Raw genomic sequence first — 17,921 nt, forward strand, 5'->3', positions numbered from 1 at the left:
ATTTCTAGCCATATTTTCTTCCGCTTGCGCTTTCGCCAGACGTATCTCTCTCTTGGCTTCTTTCAGTTTCCTCCGGTATTCCTCTCCGTGTTCGGCTTCTTGAGTTTTTGTGTATTTCAGGAACGCCAACTCTTTAGCCTTTATTTTCTCGGCCACTTGCTTGGAGAACCATATCGGTTTCCTTTTTCTCTTGCTTTTATTTACTCTCCTTACATAAATGCTTGTGGCTCTATTTATAGCTTCTTTTAGCCTGGACCACTGTCCTTCCACTTCTTTTCTCCCAGCCCATCAGCTCCTTCCTCAAGTATTCCCCCATTTTACTAAAATCAGCACGCTTGAAATCTAAGACTGAGTTTTGAGTGACCGCCCTCCACTTCAGCCGTCATATCGAACCAAACCATTTGATGGTCACTGCCGTCCAGGTGGCACCCACTCGGACATTTGATACACTATCCCCATTTGTGAGCACCAGATCCAGCGACGCTCACTTCCTCATGGGTTCCGTCACCATTTGTCTGACCAAAGCACTTTGAAAAGCATCCACTATCTGTCTACTTCTTTCCGATTCCGCAGACGGAACCTTCCAATCTATATCCAGCAGATTGAAATCTCCCATAAACAGAACCTCTCTCTTCTTTCCCAATTTTTGAATATCTGCGATCTGATCTTTATCTAGTTCCTCTAATTGTGTCGGGGGTCTGTAGACAACACCCACGTGGACAGAGGTTCTATCCTCTCTTTTTAAGGTGATCCATATTGCTTCTTCCTTTCCCCAGGTCCCTGTCATTTCGGTCGCCGAGCTACTCCTCCACCTTTACGACCCTCTCTATCCTTCCTAAATAACCACTGAGCCACGTCTCCGTGATTGCAACAACATCCAAGTCTGCCTCCAACATCAGGGCCTGAAGGTCATGAACTTTATTGCTTAGACTACGAGCATTTGTGGTCATCGCTTTCCATCTATATTTCCTGGTATGCGTAGTTTGTTCCTCCAGTACTTGTTCTCCCAGTCAATGACTGAGGATACATTTATTCCCCAATATATATGCCTTCCTAAAAAATAGGATTTTCCCCCTTCCCTCTGGCTCCCATAGAGGTTGTATTTGAAAGTACCAACCTCTCAAATGAAAATCAAAGAGGATGCTCAAGCACTGACTGGAGATACCCGACCACGCCTGTCCAGAAAGACAATCTGCAAACACTGCCAAAACCCAAGAGAGGAACTGCTGGATTGACACTTAGGACAATGAGGGGTAGACACATATCCCACATGGAACGTCCTTTGTCATGAGAAATATGCTTTGTGCACTACCCGGAATTGGCATTCCCGTAGTTTCGCACTATGGACCGCTACCATAATTCCCCATAGCACTCCCACAGAGATAACATGACAATGGGAAGCCCCTGCTCCTTAGCCCATGCTTCCAACAACACTACATAAGATTTACCTGGTAAGGATGCACTAAATCTCTTATGCAACCACAAAACTGACACCTGACCCCAGGCATCCCCTTCCAAGAACTCCCTAAGCCTAATTCCCATAGATATGCCAAGATTCAATACAGCCAAGGAACGCACATAATGAGATAATTGTAGATAGGCAAAATGATCCAATTCCCTACGAGAAAAACGTTGGCTAAAATTTGCAAACTCCAAAACAGAATCATCCAGCTGCAGCAGGTGTTCCACAAAAAAAAAAAAAAAAAAAAATGCCCTATGATTGCCAACGATGAAAAACTGCCAAGTCCAGCCCTGGCCAAAACTCAGCATTACCCACTATTGGTAGGAGAGCTGTAAACCAGGGATTCCCACCCCAACTGAGCAGAAGCTCCTTCCATGTTACCCAGAGGGGTCTTAACAACAGGCCAGACTTAACCATCCCAGTGAGATCTGACCAACCCGCATGAAGGAGGTAGAGTAAATGCCAAGGATGATAATCTCGCACTAAGGCTACATCCGTGAACAAAGTTGAGCCCAAAACCCAATCTCCGATATGCTTCAAAAGGCACACCTGATTATACTGCCTATGGTCTACTCTGGTAATCCTAATCCACCCTGATTATTATTATTAGCATTTGTATAGCGCTACCAGACGCTCGCAGCGCTGAACACCTGACACAAAGAGACAGTCCCTGCTCAAAAGAGCTTACAATCTAAGTAATACAGACAAACAAGTCAGTTACGGGTGAGGATGCCAATTACCCAGAAGAAAGGACCACCATAATTTGGCCTTCCACCCATTCCACAAAACATTCCCCAAAGACTTTTTCAAAAAAGCGATATCTCGTAACATAAGAACATGAGAGTAGCCATTCTGGGTCAGACCAATGGTCCATCTAGCTTAGTATCCTGCTTCACAAACAGTGAACAAGCCAGGTCACAAGTACCTGACAAAAACCCAAATTATGGCAACACTTCATACTACAAATAACAGGGCAAGCAGTTGCTTCCCATGTCTGTCTCAATAGCAGACAATGGACTTTTCCTCCAAGAATTTGTCCAAACCTTTTTTAAACCCAGATACGCTAACTGCTGTTACCACATGCTCAAGCAAAGAGTTCCAGAGCTTAACTATTCCTCCTATTTGTTTTAAAAATATTTCCATATTAACTTCAAGTGTCCCATAGTCTTTGTACTTTTGGAATGAGTAAAAACATCAATTTACTTCTACTCGTTCTACACCACTCAGGATTTTGTAGACCGGTGACCAGAAGTGAATGCAATACTTAAGGTGTGGACAAACCATGGAGCGATACAAAGGCATTATAGTATTTTCAGTCTTATTCACCACCCCTTTACTAATAATTCCTAGCATCCTGTTTGCTTTTTTGGCCCAGATGTTTCTTGAACGCTGACCCCCAAGGTGGACCCTAGCATCTGGTAACTATGATTCGGATTATTCTTTCCAATGTCCATCACCTTGCATTTGTCCACATTAAATTTCATCTGTCATTTGGATGACCAGTCTTCCTGCAATATTTCACATTCCGCAAGTGTTTTAACAACTTTGAATAGTTTTGTATCATCTGCAGACTTGATCACCTCACTTGTCGTTCCAATTTCCATATCATTTATAAATATGTTAAATAGTACCAGTCCCAGTACAGATCCCTGTGGCACCCTCCTCCATTAAGAGGAATGACCATTTAACCCTACAGGCGAAGAGGTAGGGCTTGAAGTGCAAATAACCAATGCAGAAAGAGCACCATAGAAAACAAGCAAATTCTGCCCATTGAAGAACGCGCCGTAAACTACGTTAGGCCTCCAACTACGTGCTGGCCTCTCACAGTAATTTGCCAACATTTAGGAGATACAGAGCAGTTTGTATCCATGGTTAAAAGAGTGCCCAGATAATGAAAAGAGCTCTTTGCCCACTGTTTTGGAAAGGAAGCAGACCAAGTCGCTTGTAAAGAAGCCAGACTCCCTAATGCTTCCGATTTCGCATAGTTCAAGCAGAACCTCGAGAAATCACCATACTCTCTAAAACGTTCCAGCAAGGCAGGACGAGATGTCTGTGGAGCAGTCAAATACACCAGCAAATCATCCGGAAAAGCAGCAATTTTAAACTCATGATGTCTAGCTGTAAATCCTGAAATATTAGTATTGACCAAGGCCTCTCGAATCACAGGGTCTAGGGTTAATACAAAGAGGAGACAGAGGGCAACCCTGCCTAGTCCCCCTTTGGATCTCAAAAAAAATCTGAACACTTCCCATTTGCAAAGCTCTAGGCCCTGGGATGGCTGTACAACATCTGCACTGCTTTAAAGAAATCCCCAACCCATATGCTCGGATAGTCGCTCAAAGCAGCCCCCACATGATTCTGTCAAAAGCTTTTTCCGCATCAAAACTAATAAGGAGTGCGGGGATATCCTCTACATGAGTGGATTCCAAAGCCAACAAAAACTCTCTCATATTTCTAGAGATGGTCCTCTCTCTCACAAACCCTACCTGTGGCTCTGCAATTAAGGAAGGTAACACCCAAGCCAGCCTATTCGAAAGAATTTTAGCCAACAATTTGGTCTCATAATTTAACAGGGAAATAGGTCGATAGGATTCCGGTCGCTCTGGATCCTTCCCAGGTTTAAACAAAACCATAATCCTAGCCAAATTAAATGCTGCTGCCATAAAACCCCACTCTAAATACGTGTTAGAATGGGTACTATTTCATCTTTAAGCAGCTTATAAAATTCTCCCTGGAGCCCATCCAGGCCCTTACCGAGTAGGCTCTGTCAAATGGCAGAATTTAACCTCCTCAGGACAGGGCAGGATAAGGGAGGGTGAAATGGGGGGGGGGGGGAGGGAGGGGCACATACATAAGGGAAATGGTTGCTTAGTCTAATTGAATACGACATAGGGGTTGGGATAAAAAGTTTACTGATGGCAATATTATATGTTCTAATGACGTTGTGCTATGATATATATTGTAATGTGCTAATAACAAGTGTTATGAGATTGGCTGATGTACTCAGTGTAAACTCAATAAAAACTACTTGAACATTAACCTCCTCAGGACATATGAGGTTCCACAGGTTCAGAATATAAGGAAGAATAAAACTCATGAAAAAGTCGACAGGATCCCAGCGTCAGAGTGCCTATGATTCCCCCCAGTGTCCCGCAGGATAAAGATGTGGCTAGGTTCAGCACTGTTCTTTATAAGCCTAGCTAATAGTTTACCACTTTTATTAGCAAATCGAAATAATTTATATTTATAGCAGCCTGCCAATTTACTAGCATAGTGATGTACCAGGGTGCTTATGGCCTGTTGAGCCTCCAGCAACTGTGTCTTTGCGAAAAGAGTAGGATGGTGGCCATAATGCCTCCATAAAGTTGTTACTTGTCTCTCTAAAAGCAAAATCTCGCAGTTTCGAGCCTCGCTTTAGCAGCCTCCCAAAAAAGGATGGAGTCTCCCTGTGAGCCCGATTGTTTCCGGAAACATTTTCCCTCTGGAAAGTAAAAATGGAAAGAGTTTGCATCTTTATAAAGTCCAATCAGAAATCTCCAGTGAGGACTCTCCCCTGCATCATTCCCAAACATACTTGCACCTCCACCCAGGCATGGTCTGATATAACAAATCGGCCCTATGGTAGCAGAAGTCACATACAGGAAAAGCTCTCTGGAAAACAACAGGTAGACGATTCTGGACATGATGGACTGCACACGTGAGACATGGGTAAAATCCCTCTCAGTCAGATGGAGAGTGCGCCACCCATCCACCAAGTCCAGTGAGTCGCATAAAAGGGAGACTTCCTGCTGCTTTCACGTCAAATCTCGGCTCTTAGGATGCGACCTATCCTTTGCTGGATCCATCACATCATTAAAGTCCCCATCAACCACTACAGGCACCCGATCAAAGGCATGTAAATGAGTCAGCAATGTAGAATAAAATTTCTTATCCCAGGTTATTTGGGGCATATATACTACATAACAACATTTTCTGCCCATACAAGGTAGCCCAAAATGGCACATTCCATCAGTGATAATTTTATGCATGTGCACCTGAACATCCTTCCTAATTAAAATGATCACCTCTGCCTTTTTTCCAACAGTATCAGAGACATAGGAAGTGCCCACCCACCATCAGTATCAGAGACATAGGAAGTGCCCACCCACCATCTGTGAAGCTTGGAACGTTTTATAGCATCCAGCTCCGTTTCCTGCAGAGATGCAATAGATGCATGCCGTAAAAGTATGAAGTATCTTCTGCCTTTTAATAGGGGAATGTATACCTCTCATATTCCATGTTATAACATTAAGCCATGCCACTTTTGTCCAACAGTAGGCCCACAGGTTCAAGATAATAATTCACCGAAGAACTAGGGGGTTGTTCCAGCCTCCGCCCCGCCCCCCCCCCCCCCCAGCCAAAAGATAGTGGTCACTACACATTCCTGGTAGTAGATGATCAAGACACTAAACCCCATATGATGCCCCTACCAGCCCCTCCCTAACCTCCCAACATCCACCTCCCTCAGACTCATCGTACCACCCATCCACTACCCATACTCCCACCTAAAGGAGCAGGTCACTTTAGATGATGTGCCCAGATTCCCATCGCCCTCACCAATATATACCCTAAAAAAAAATTTTTTTTAAAAAGAACACAAGGAATACAACAGAAAAAGTAGATAAAATGTATTAGTTCACCAAACATCCAAGGAAATCCAAATAATGAGATGCATTTCCCAATGAAACCCATTGAGGTGCTGTATCTACGAAGAAAAGCAGCCAACAGTAATACACTAATAATGAAAAATAAAAAAAGGAAATAAAATGTGTTAAATGTCGCTGTACAAATGCCTTAAAGGTTGCCATAAAAGAATGTCTCAATGGTCACCACATACCAACACATCCAGGACAAAATGCCAACAAACCAAATCTTACCCTTACTTAGGGCTAACAAAATCAGGGGGAACACCCGGGTGAACCCACGTCCACCCACAGGATCCATTCCTGAAACAAACTCCTTCATGTGGCTTCAACCTTGTCTTCTATTCTTCTCAATAATTCCTGTGCTGAAGTGACCAACTCAAAGAGATTAGATTTGCCGTTATAGTTGATCCGTAACTTTGCAGGATAATAGACAGCAAACTTAATTTGCCTAGCATGGAGAGCTGTACAGACCAGGGAGAAAGCCCTACACTGGGTCTGAACCTGCATCAAATAGTCTTGAAAACACAGGATTTTTGCCCCATTATAGGCCAGTTCAGTTCCAGATCTAAGTTTTTTAATATGGCTTGCTTACGGGCAAAACTCAGGACCTTGAAGATTACCGTCCGTGGACGGTACGTTGATTGGCACTGCACTCCCAGCCTATACTCTCTCTCCACCCAAAGGAACCCCAAATGTGATATCCACTTTTCTAAAAAGGTCCGCAGATCATGGTCCAGCAAAGATTCTGGGAGACCCACCAACCTCAGATTATTACGTCTCGATCTGTTCTCCCAGTCGTTGATGTGCTGCTCCAAGCCATGTACCCGCTTCAGAAGCTTTTGGTGGGCCTGTGACAAAGAATTAGTTTGATCTTCCAAGTCTGCAGTCTTTTGGAGTTATGCATGTAGCTCTAAATCAAACGCATCCAATCTCTCGTGAGCCTCTTCGACTCTGTTAAAGAATTTTGCTGAAGCCCAGGCGGAGCTAATGGAAGGTCCTGGAGGCAAGCGTGGAGCTGCCATCTTGCTCTCCTGAGCATGCTGCTTATCTCGGTCTTTCACTTTCAATGTCGTGCTGCCGAGAACTACACCAGATGGTGTCCCACAAGCAGGAGGTAAGGTAAATTTACAACTTTGGCGATTCAAACAGCAGATTATCAGTGAGAGAAGTCTGGGCACGGAGGAGCTTCTCTTTTCAGATACTGCTCACTCTCATCCCATCATGTGACCTCCTTCTTACAATGTTTATGTAGCGGTGGCTCTGTGAGGAAGCTATAAGAGTCAAAGCTCCCTATAGACCATCCTATTGATTCTGTCCATATATTTTTAAACTGTATTTCTTATGTTGAAAATGGTAATAAACAGAATTCAACCTAATGCAAAAAGGAAAAAAACATCCACCCGTATATTATATAAAGAATACAAAATATTTCTTTATTAGACTACAATAATAAGGAAACCAGAGGAGTATCAAACAAGAAAAATAGAAAAAATAATATAGTAAGGCTATTAACATACCCTAACACCCTTTATCTCCATTAACGCACCAAGTCAAGAAGAAGGCTGAGATAACCTTTTCATATCCAAAAAGGCCTTCGGCTGTTCAGGAGCAAAGAATGTATATTTGACTCCAAGGTAACATATGACACATTTGCAAGGATAACTCAGCAAGAAAGTTGCTCCTATCTTACTTGCAGTCTCATAGTCAAGAAAGCTTTCCTTCTTTCCCGAGTAGACTTTGTAACATCTGGAAATATCAAAACTTTTTACAATAAAATAGTTCTTAAGATTTTTGAAATTATGGTCTCAAGAGAGTTAAGATTTTGTTCAAAAAACAAATCCCACAAATAATGTAAATATCTCAACAATTACTTCTGGAGAATTTTCCTAAAAAGCAGTTAAATAATTTAAGTCCACTTCATTATTCCCTACTTGTTCTCCATTCTGAGATACAGCCTGAGATTGCTTCCAGCTCAATTAGAGGAAACTGGTAAGAAGTTTATAGGAGATATATGTCCTAAGGAATATGTCACTACCTCTATTAAATATTTCTTCAATATGACTCAGGTTGGGAAAATTTAATAATCACAGATTTAATCTCCTATTGAAATTTTCCAGTTGTTCAACTTTCCTACGTATTATCCCTTTATCTTTAACCAGAGCGACTGTCACTTCCTGATTAGCTTTTACATCTGTTTTAATTTCTTGAATCTGTGTTGTAAGCTCAGCTTTAGTAGTTTCCAAGTTTGTAGTTAAGGAGTCAATTTTACTCACAAGAGATGTCACATTATCTGAGGTTTTGGCCCATCATTGCCTCCATCTTAGACAGAACCCACCAGACGCCGTCCAGCATTACTCTACTCGGGATCAAAGATTGCACCATACCTCCAAGGTCTCCAGCAGCCACATCACAAGGACAAGCTTTCTCTACCGTTCACCACCAACGCCAAATGCAATTGGATCTGCGAGACTCCTTCTTGCTTTCTCCAGTCTTTCCTGTAGATCTTCTGGGGCTCCTTAGGGTTCTGTTCTTGCCCCTACCCTCTTCAATATCATTCTTTCTCTACTTCTAAGAATCATTCAGGAATAGGGCTGTACCTCCTACTGATAGGCGGATGATATATATATCATTCTGAGAAAAATGGCCACACACAACGTCCAGGCAAATCAGAGGGATAGCCTAGTGGTTAGTGCAGTGAACTTTAAACCACAGGACACTGCTTCAAATTCCGTTTTAACTCTTCTTTTGTAATTGTAAGCCCTCCAGGAACAAAAAAAAAAAAGACAGTCTACCTGAATGTGCACCAGTTCAATAAACTTCAGGCTTGCAGGTAGCTTATTATTTAGGTACAGTAGGTATATTTCTGTTTCTGGAGGGCTCACATTTAAAAAAAATTGCGTTAACTTGGAATTTGAACTGGGGTCCCTTGGTTTAAAGTCCACTGAACTAACCACTAGGCTATCCCTCACACTTGCTTCCTGCTTTGGTCAGAATGACTGTAATTCCTGAGGCTGTCATAGAGCCTGGTATTCCTTGCCAGTTTCAGGGGACAGTAACCACTGGGGAATTAGGGAGGGGTCATGCCTTAATCCCTGCAATGGTCAGCTGCTCAATCAGTGCACCTTTCTTATTTTTACCCTGGATGTGACTGAAGCAGGTCCAACTTAGGACATCCTAAACCTAAGACTTGGATGTTTCTTCTAGTTCGATTATTGCTGTTGGACGTCCTGCTTTTGGGACATTCCTAGTCCTGCTCAAAACACACATCCTATCCACACCCAACATGCCCCCTTCCTATTTGGGCAAACTACAGTGTTAGACTGGTTTTTTTTTTTTCTGCCTTTCCAAAGTTGCTATTTAGATGTTTTTGGCAGATGAACATTTTTTTTAGCATTCTGAGATGTCTATATGCTTTGAAAATGAAACCTATGCCACCCATTTTGCGAGCCTACTATGTTGGTGAAAGAGGTTGTGGCTCTAATAAAGACAGGGGAAGGGCAGTATATTCTAAATTTGACAGACGTTTTAGAGAATTCCCAGGATGTATTATCTAAAGCTACCCTCATCGTTACCTTTACTTTAGATCCTGACCATGTTCAGGTTCTACATTAACATTTCAACTATAAAGATATAATGTTTCTGGGTCACAAAGTTTCTGTATTTCCTGACTTGTCTAGGCAAACATAACTTAGGAGGAAGGCCCTTTTGGTCCTTAGACCTCAGTTAGTAGTCCTAAGAGGGACCTTGACCTTTTTCCTACAATATCATGTAAATGTACTTTTAAGTTTGGGGGTAAAATTTATGTGTTTGTGGATCCAAATCATTTGAAGAATTTTGTTATCAATAGAAATCAAACAAAATAAAACATGGAAAAGAAAATAAGATGATACCTTTTTTATTGGACATAACTTATTACATTTCTTGATTAGCTTTCAAAGGTTGCCCTTCTTCGTCAGATCAGAAATAAGCAAATGTGCTAGCTGACAGTGTATATAAGTGAAAACATTCAAGCATTACTATGACAGTCTGACAGGGTGGGAGGATGGGCTACCACACTCCTCTACTTAAGAATTTTGTTGAAACCAGGACTCAACAGGCTCCTATTGCCATCTCATCTCTTATAGTAAATAATACATCTGCTAACTGAAGTGAAAAGTCTCTTTAAAGCTTTAATTTTTCTGCTCTATTAAGAAGTTACTTAGAATTTATTATTTGGATTTTATTTGGATACTGACTTACAACTTTACGAGTTTCCTTTTCTTGCCCTTGGGCTTAGTTTAAAATAATTCTGTCATATGTAATTTTCTTAACTATTGCATTTCTTTTTCTTATATCTATATATTTCTATTGATAGAATGTATTTTCTGGTTTCAAGTTTTATACTTGTGGTACCATTGTGAATTCAAATAAATAATTTTTAAAAATGTCTCATTTTAGCTTTTAAAGGGCGTTTTCTAACAACACCAGTTTACACTCTACACTAGTCCTCCTGCCTTTCTCAGCTTTCCACCTCACAATTTCCCAAGAAACAGTTTTCAGTTATTTAGGTCCAAAACTCTGGAACACTCTTCCTTCTCAAGTTAGTACTGAGCCTTCCCTCTATCAGTTTAAACTACTCCTCAAAACCCATCTTTTTCATGAGACCTTTAGCCTTCTCCCTGAAGTACCTTACCTTTCCCCAAATGTTTTTAGTTGACACCTGTCACTTCCTAGCCCTTTTCTTGTTTCCCCTCCCTTTTATTATAATTTTTGTTTTTAAGTTGTAAACTGCATAGACGCCATTGATGGATATGTTGTGATATCAAGCGCTGTAAATAAATAAAAAATAAAAACAACTCTGTCCCATAATGTAATACATTTCAATACTTTCTCATCTTGATAGAGAAGCTATGCCATATACCCATCACCCTACCTCCCGTCTATGTACCCAACTTTTTCCCTCCAAGAAACACTTGCCATTTACCTGCCAATTATGTCCTTGGGGTCATATTTCTGATAGAACTCTTTAGCTCCAGCCCAATCTGGAAGTTCATCATCCAGACCTACATCCCGAGTCATGGCGCCTCTGGGGAGAATAACACTCAGATGGTACCTTTGTATTATGTAGTGTCACAAGAATACAAAGGTTGAAGTCACACAATGATCCTGGAATTGCCGGGTTCCTCCTGAAACTAGAAAACAAAGGGTTTAATACAGCAACTGAAACATAAGAGAAACTAAATGCAGAAATAGAGGGAAAATTGCATTAGTTAAAAGTGAACCCAGATAATGCAGGTCTATGGTCTCAACATTTGGCCATCACAAAGGGTTAAAGCAATTTTATCAGAACCTAGCTCTTCAGATATCACAGGCCTATGCTGTCATTACTAAACTAACACACAGAGAATCTGGCTCACAGCAGCAATACCTGAAGTCAGTTAAACAGCTGTAACAGCTCCGACTCTACTACTAATCTACTAATTATTTAGATAGCACTACTAGATGTACGCGGCGCAGTACACATTATATGCAGGTACTTTCTCTGTCCCTAGAGGGCTCAAAATCTAAGTTTTTTTTTGTACCTGGGGCAATGGAGGGTTAAGTGACTTGCCCAGGATCACAAGAAGCAGCAGTGAAAATCAAACCCAGGTTGCCAGGATCAAAGCCCACTGCTCTAACCATTAGGCTACTCCACTCAGCTCAGCACTACCCTATCATAAAGGATGATAGATGGCAGCAGTGAAATTAAAACTTGTAGCTACAGAAGTCACTCAGTGATATACCATGGGCCTCCAGCACCTGGGGACCCAATGTTTACATATATCACCTCTGCTCCATCTTCCTCCCAGATCTGTTGGGGCGGGGGAGAGAATAACTATGTCCACAACCTAGATCTGGCTCACCAGTGCAAATATCACTCTGCTGCCGAGTATCAATAAAATAATTGACATATGGTGAAGACCCTCTTGCAGTCTGTTGCTAATCCAGATTCTGCTACAGCCTCTGACATGTCACCATTCTGATCCAGCTAGTCTGCTGTTAATGACACTCAGATCCCTTCATGCTCAGAGCGATAATTTGCTAGAGGCCATGGCAGGACCTGTGTCAGTAAAAGGCAAAGGGGCAGCAATTACAGGCCATGGGACTGGCTTCATGGGCTGTCTTATTGATGTTACATGAAAGGGCAAATGTACTGGTGAGTAAAGATGTTTCTGACTACAACAGCAACATTAGCAGCTGCAGGTAGGTGTTCATGAAGCACTATTTGCTATTGGCTTCATATAGTACGAGGCTACATGGAAAGTCGTTACAGGGTTGGGGGACTTCCCCCCCTCCCCCCCATTCATCAGACCATATAAACTGCACTAGCTCTATAACCTAGTCACAGCTCCCAACGCAGCCCTCAGACCAAAATGTTTGCCCACACCATCCTAGACAATCTAATTCGAGCTGACAGCACAAGAGCACGGCTTACGGTGCAGCTGCCCTAATGCTTCTCTGACCTTCTCTTCTTGTCCTGTCCTGTCCTCTTCTCTCCTGCCCACACAGTTCACAGCTTTGATCAGCTGTTTGACCTGCCCAGTGCTCTGAATTTGGTGACACTGTGAAATACACATCAGGCTGACAGTCCTCTGTACAGACAATTAGTGGTTCATATTAAGGCAAGATTTATACTCTAGCAGTATAATTAAATTTGCCAGTGATGCAGGCATTAATAATGCCAAAACATGTAGGGCATAATTTTTAACATCTGAACCACTGGACACTGTGATCTATGCTGTTATACAAAGGTTTCTCTATGAATAAAAGTTGCTTTTATAGCAGCTACTGGTTGCTACTGTGCTGCTCTTTTCTGTGGACTCACCTGCAACTGGCTTACATGACTGAACAGCAGAATGTGAGAAGGAAACTATTTGAAATCATTTTTTAAATTAAATAACAGAATAATATTTTAATACAAATGATACAGCAAAACCCAAACCACCCTCATCCTAGAACAATAACAATCCTTACTTTATTATTTAATTTCTTGTATATTGCCTGCAAGCTATTATCAGAGTTTGTATCTGAAGCAACAGAGGGTTAAGTGATTTGCCTAAGATCACAAGCAGCTGCTATAGGATTTGAACTGGGATCCCCTGGTTCTCTGCCTGTTGCTCTAACCGTTAGGCTACTCCTCCACTCCACTAGAGAGGTAAACAGAGAAAGAAGGGAGAGGTGACTGAGATGGATGTGAACAGTGGGCAAAGCCCAGGCCATAGAGCCAAAATTCTGATTATTAAAGCAATAATCATAACACTCCACCCACTCCAAGAATGATCCCATAAAAATGTATTACTGAACATCATATTCTTAAATTTTCTTTTCAAGTTTAAAATGAAATGATGGTGTCACCTCACTTAACAGCAACACAACTTCTACTCCTACAACATAGGGTTTAATACAGCAACTAAAACATAAGAGAAACTATATGCAGAAATAGAAGGAAAATTCTGAAATTCTGCGCCCAAAAAAATTAAAATTCTGTGCAAAACATTTCAAAATTCTGCAAAATTCTGTGAATAAAATTTGCAAATTTCGCATTTGTCATAATTTTTTGCAGCCCCCTCCCTCCCACTAGCATCCCCCTTTTTTGTGGACCCCTCTTTACAGCCCCTCCCTCCCACAGCATTCCACTTTTTTTGCAGCTCCCCTCCCTCCCTCCCACCCACAGCATCCCCTTTTTTTTTTTTACAGCCCCCTTCCACCCACAGCATCCCCCCTCTTTGTTTACAGCCCCTCCCCTCCAGCTAGCCATCCCCGTACTCACCTGAGGTAGGAGCAGTAGGAACTGCAGTGGGAGCACCTCTTCAGGGCAAGAAATAACCCCACTCTTTCCTACCCCGCTGTCGCCGCTCTCTTGCTGGTGCCATGCTTTTTCAAATGGCCACCGACTTCAAGCGGTATTCTCATGAGATTACCGCTTGAAGTCTCGGTGGCCATTTTGAAAAAGGATGGCACCAGCAAGACAGCGGGGCAGGAAAGAGTGGGGGACAGATGAACAAAAGGGAGTGGGTCAGCTGAGCAGGTGGAGAGTCGGGCAAGCAGGCGGGGGGGGGGGGGGGGGGGGTCATTCCATTACCACGGCCCCACAGATTCTGCATGGAAATGTTGAATTCTGCACAAATTCTGGCAGGAGTAAACTTCCATCCAGTGCCTATTTCACCCACCTCCTTCCTAGCTTATCTCCTCCCATTCTTACCCTCTCCCTAGTCCTCCCATTCCTTTACCAGCTTTTATTCCCTTCTATCTTTCACAGGCTCCCAAGTTCCACTCTTTAAACTTCCTCTTTCCCCTGCCCACATTTACTTTCCACTGCATTTCATCACCCCCAGCTCCTATGCTGGGTCAATCACTCTCTGCCTTCAATCCTTTCCTTCTGTTTCTTATTCCCACCCAGACTCTGATTTCTCCCAATACCTTCCCAACTCTACTTTTATCCTCCTCTCACTTACTTGCCTGCCTGCCTGCCCGCCCACCCACCCATCACGGCCTCTATCACTGGTTCCATTTCCACATTCAAAGCTTTGCCATGCCCCCCCCCCCCCCACTCCCTCCAACAGCAACCTCCTGTCACCAAAGGGTGGGGATGTTGCAGGGCATTGAGCACATAAATTGTTCAAAGGCTCCATGCTTATTTGAGTTTTCAATGCCATCAAGGCTGGCTCAACCCCTGAATCCTTAACTGCAAGTTATCAGAAAAAGAAGCCATTTGAACACAGGTCTACACTTCCCTATGCTCTCAGTACTAGCCTGTTTCACACTGAGATCACTGACAGTAGAAAACTCAAATAACATTTTGAAGTGCAAGAATTCTGCACTCTACAGAATATTAGTACACGCTTATGCATGCTATTCGCTTATTGGAGAGAGAAAATATTGCAGATTACATTATTTGTTCAGTAGGATTTATTTACCGGTTTTTTTAACTTCACTCAACACCTTGTGTTGTAAAAACAACAACAAAAAAAAGTGCACACCACCATAGTAATACACAGCCTTTTGCAGCTGTGTATTACTATGGTACGTCTACCTTTCTGTCAGTGGGAAAGCAGGGAGGGACGACTGTTACTATTGCCACGTCACACGCTTTTCGGGGACTGCCTTGCCATCTGTCTCCGCAATACACCACCATCAAACTCATACCTGAAATTGCACACCTTTCCTTCTCCGGTACCCTGTTTCCTATAACACAACTTCAGTTCTTCTCCCTCTAAGGCATCCCGCCTTGCCGGAAACAGGAATTTGCGTCAGAGGAGAGACGGACGCCAGAGAACGGCAACGAAGTCTGATTGAGACAGGAGAAGGCAGGGCATGAGCCGAGGAGGTTTAATGTGGAAGTAAGCCTATTTAGTCCATTGTAAGCAAGAAAGCCAATAAGGACGTTCTGAGTTTCCCCTTCTCAGCGCAGCCGTCATCCCCATTTACTCAAAACAAAATAAGCAAACCTATGAGCTGGTGCATCCACATTGTCGGGTTTTTTTTTTTATTGTTGGTCCATCTGTAACAAGTCTAAAGCTGTTTCAACTGGGTAGGCAGTGCCTTAAAAGGTGGAGGACAAACTTTTTTTTATTATTTTTATTTATTTATTTATTGGACAGCTCTTTATTTGAAAGTTTCCCATATGTAGATATATCATTAAATAACAATTAAACATCATAAAACAGCTTTAAAATTATAGCTGGTAGAAACAGCAATTTTAAACACTGTATTTTGTGCTCATTTTTCTACACCAAAAGCTAAATAAATACACTGTATACAATACAGATGGCCAAACTTCAGTGAGTATATCCTGTTTCCTGATGGGTCCATCTTAACTATTGTTGTAATGTGCCTTGGGAAGCCTGGTGTTATAAAGATGATGGAATATATTGAAATTAAATGGAAATAGAATTAAACTCTCTTTTCATTGGGGCACATGGAATCACATCTTCATCTGTTTTGTAGAACTTTACCTTTTAGATACACAAATGGATTATTTTGTTGTTTGAGCATATTTCAGGGACAAGTTGTTAAAAGTAAAAAGAATAAAAATATTTTCTGTCAAACAGATCGCCCATTTGTGGAAACATAGCTAAATGGGCTATAAGCCCCTAATGCAGCCCATTGGTTTTCATATATTTTGTTCTTGTGATGGCTCATACTGTGCCAAAACTGGAAATACAGTGAGACAGAATAAGAGAATTCAGTAACATCCAAAACTTCTTTTTTATGTTTTAATCATCTTGATTAAAAGCAAAACATGTTGGTTGATAAGCTTCATACAGAACAAGAAAAAAAAGTAAACCATCCAACATAGCACAATAAAAACTTTTACTTTCACCCCAAGAACTCCCGTACTCCCCTCCCTCCCTAAAAGCCCACCTGACTGTTTCCACCCGCCAAAATAACACAACAGATGTACAGATCACTAGGACTCAAAGCATTTCATAAGAAGTCATAAATAACACAGTTTATACAAATTGTTTAACCACACTTTGGTTTTGCCTTTGGGTTTAATAGGCAATACCATGTGCATGTAAGGTCTAGATAAACAAATGTAAACTATCTATGTTAGGCATATACCCTAAATATGTAATACTTGGTAGCAATAATTAAACAGTGATGGAATATTCACATAGCAGGCAGCCAACAGATTTATTTTCCACCGAAAATAATCAACTTTGTATAAACTTGGCAACTATCGCCAACTATCGCCCAGTAGCATCTATCCCTCTGGTAACCAAACTAATGGAAAGTATGGTGACCAAACAACTTACCAACTACTTAAATAAATTCTCAATCCTTCATGAGTCACAGTCAGGATTCCGGGCTAATCACAACACCGAAACAGTTCTGACCACTCTTCTCACCAAATTCAAACAAACAATTGCAACAGGAAACAACATACTTCTACTACAATTCGACATGTCCAGTGCATTCGACATGGTCAGCCATAAAATATAAGAGCATACCAGATGAAATCTAATTCGAGTATATCAACTTTATGGACACCGGAATGCGGTGTGCCCCAAGGATCTCCACTCTCACCGACTCTCTTCAATCTAATGATGACACCCCTGGCTAAATCGCTAGCCAATCAAGGCCTCAACCCTTACATATACGCAGATGACGTTACGATCTACATTCCGTTCAAACATGACCTAAAGGAAATCACTAATGCCATCAACCACAGCTTTGAAATCATGCACTTGTGGGCAGATGCATTCCAATTAAAACTTAATGCAGAAAAAACACAATGTCTCATACTCACATCTCAATATAACTCAAACAAATTCACCACTATAACCACACCAAACTTCTCCCTTCCCGTGTCAGACACCCTGAAAATTCTTGGAGTTACCTTAGACCGGAATCTCACACTAGAAAACCATGTGAAAAACACAACAAGGAAGATGTTCCACTCAATGTGGAAATTAAAAAGAGTAAAACCCTTCTTCCCAAGAAACATCTTTCGTAACCTGGTACAGTCAATGGTGCTAAGCCATCTAGACTACTGCAATGCACTATATGCGGGCTGCAAATAACAACTCATCAAGAAACGTCAGACAGCCCAAAACACCGCCGCCAGACTCATATTTGGCAAAACAAAATATGAGAGCGCCAAACCCCTAAGAGAAAAGTTACATTGGCTTCCACTTAACGTATTACGTTTAAGGTCTGCACCCTGGTTCACAAGATCATCCACGGAGATGCTCCGGCCTACATGACAGACCTGATTGACCTGCCATCTAGAAATGCCAAAAGATCAACAC

General features: G+C 41.9%; 1 protein-coding gene across 1 annotated transcript in view; it reads right to left on the reverse strand.

Moving 5' to 3' along the window:
* Nucleotides 1-15,416, reverse strand: part of PHKG2 (phosphorylase kinase catalytic subunit gamma 2) — a 133,073-nt gene extending 117,657 nt beyond the window's left edge. The window contains exons 1-2 of the mRNA XM_030209826.1: nucleotides 15,313-15,416; nucleotides 11,111-11,318 (exon numbers count right to left, since the gene is read on the reverse strand). Of these exons, the coding sequence (XP_030065686.1) occupies nucleotides 11,111-11,205 (95 nt within the window). The 5' untranslated portion in view covers nucleotides 11,206-11,318; nucleotides 15,313-15,416. The remainder of the gene's footprint in view (nucleotides 1-11,110; nucleotides 11,319-15,312) is intronic.
* Between the last annotated feature and the right edge of the window lie 2,505 nt (nucleotides 15,417-17,921).

Source organism: Microcaecilia unicolor, chromosome 7, assembly GCF_901765095.1.
Source record: "Microcaecilia unicolor chromosome 7, aMicUni1.1, whole genome shotgun sequence".
NCBI lineage: Eukaryota > Metazoa > Chordata > Amphibia > Gymnophiona > Siphonopidae > Microcaecilia > Microcaecilia unicolor.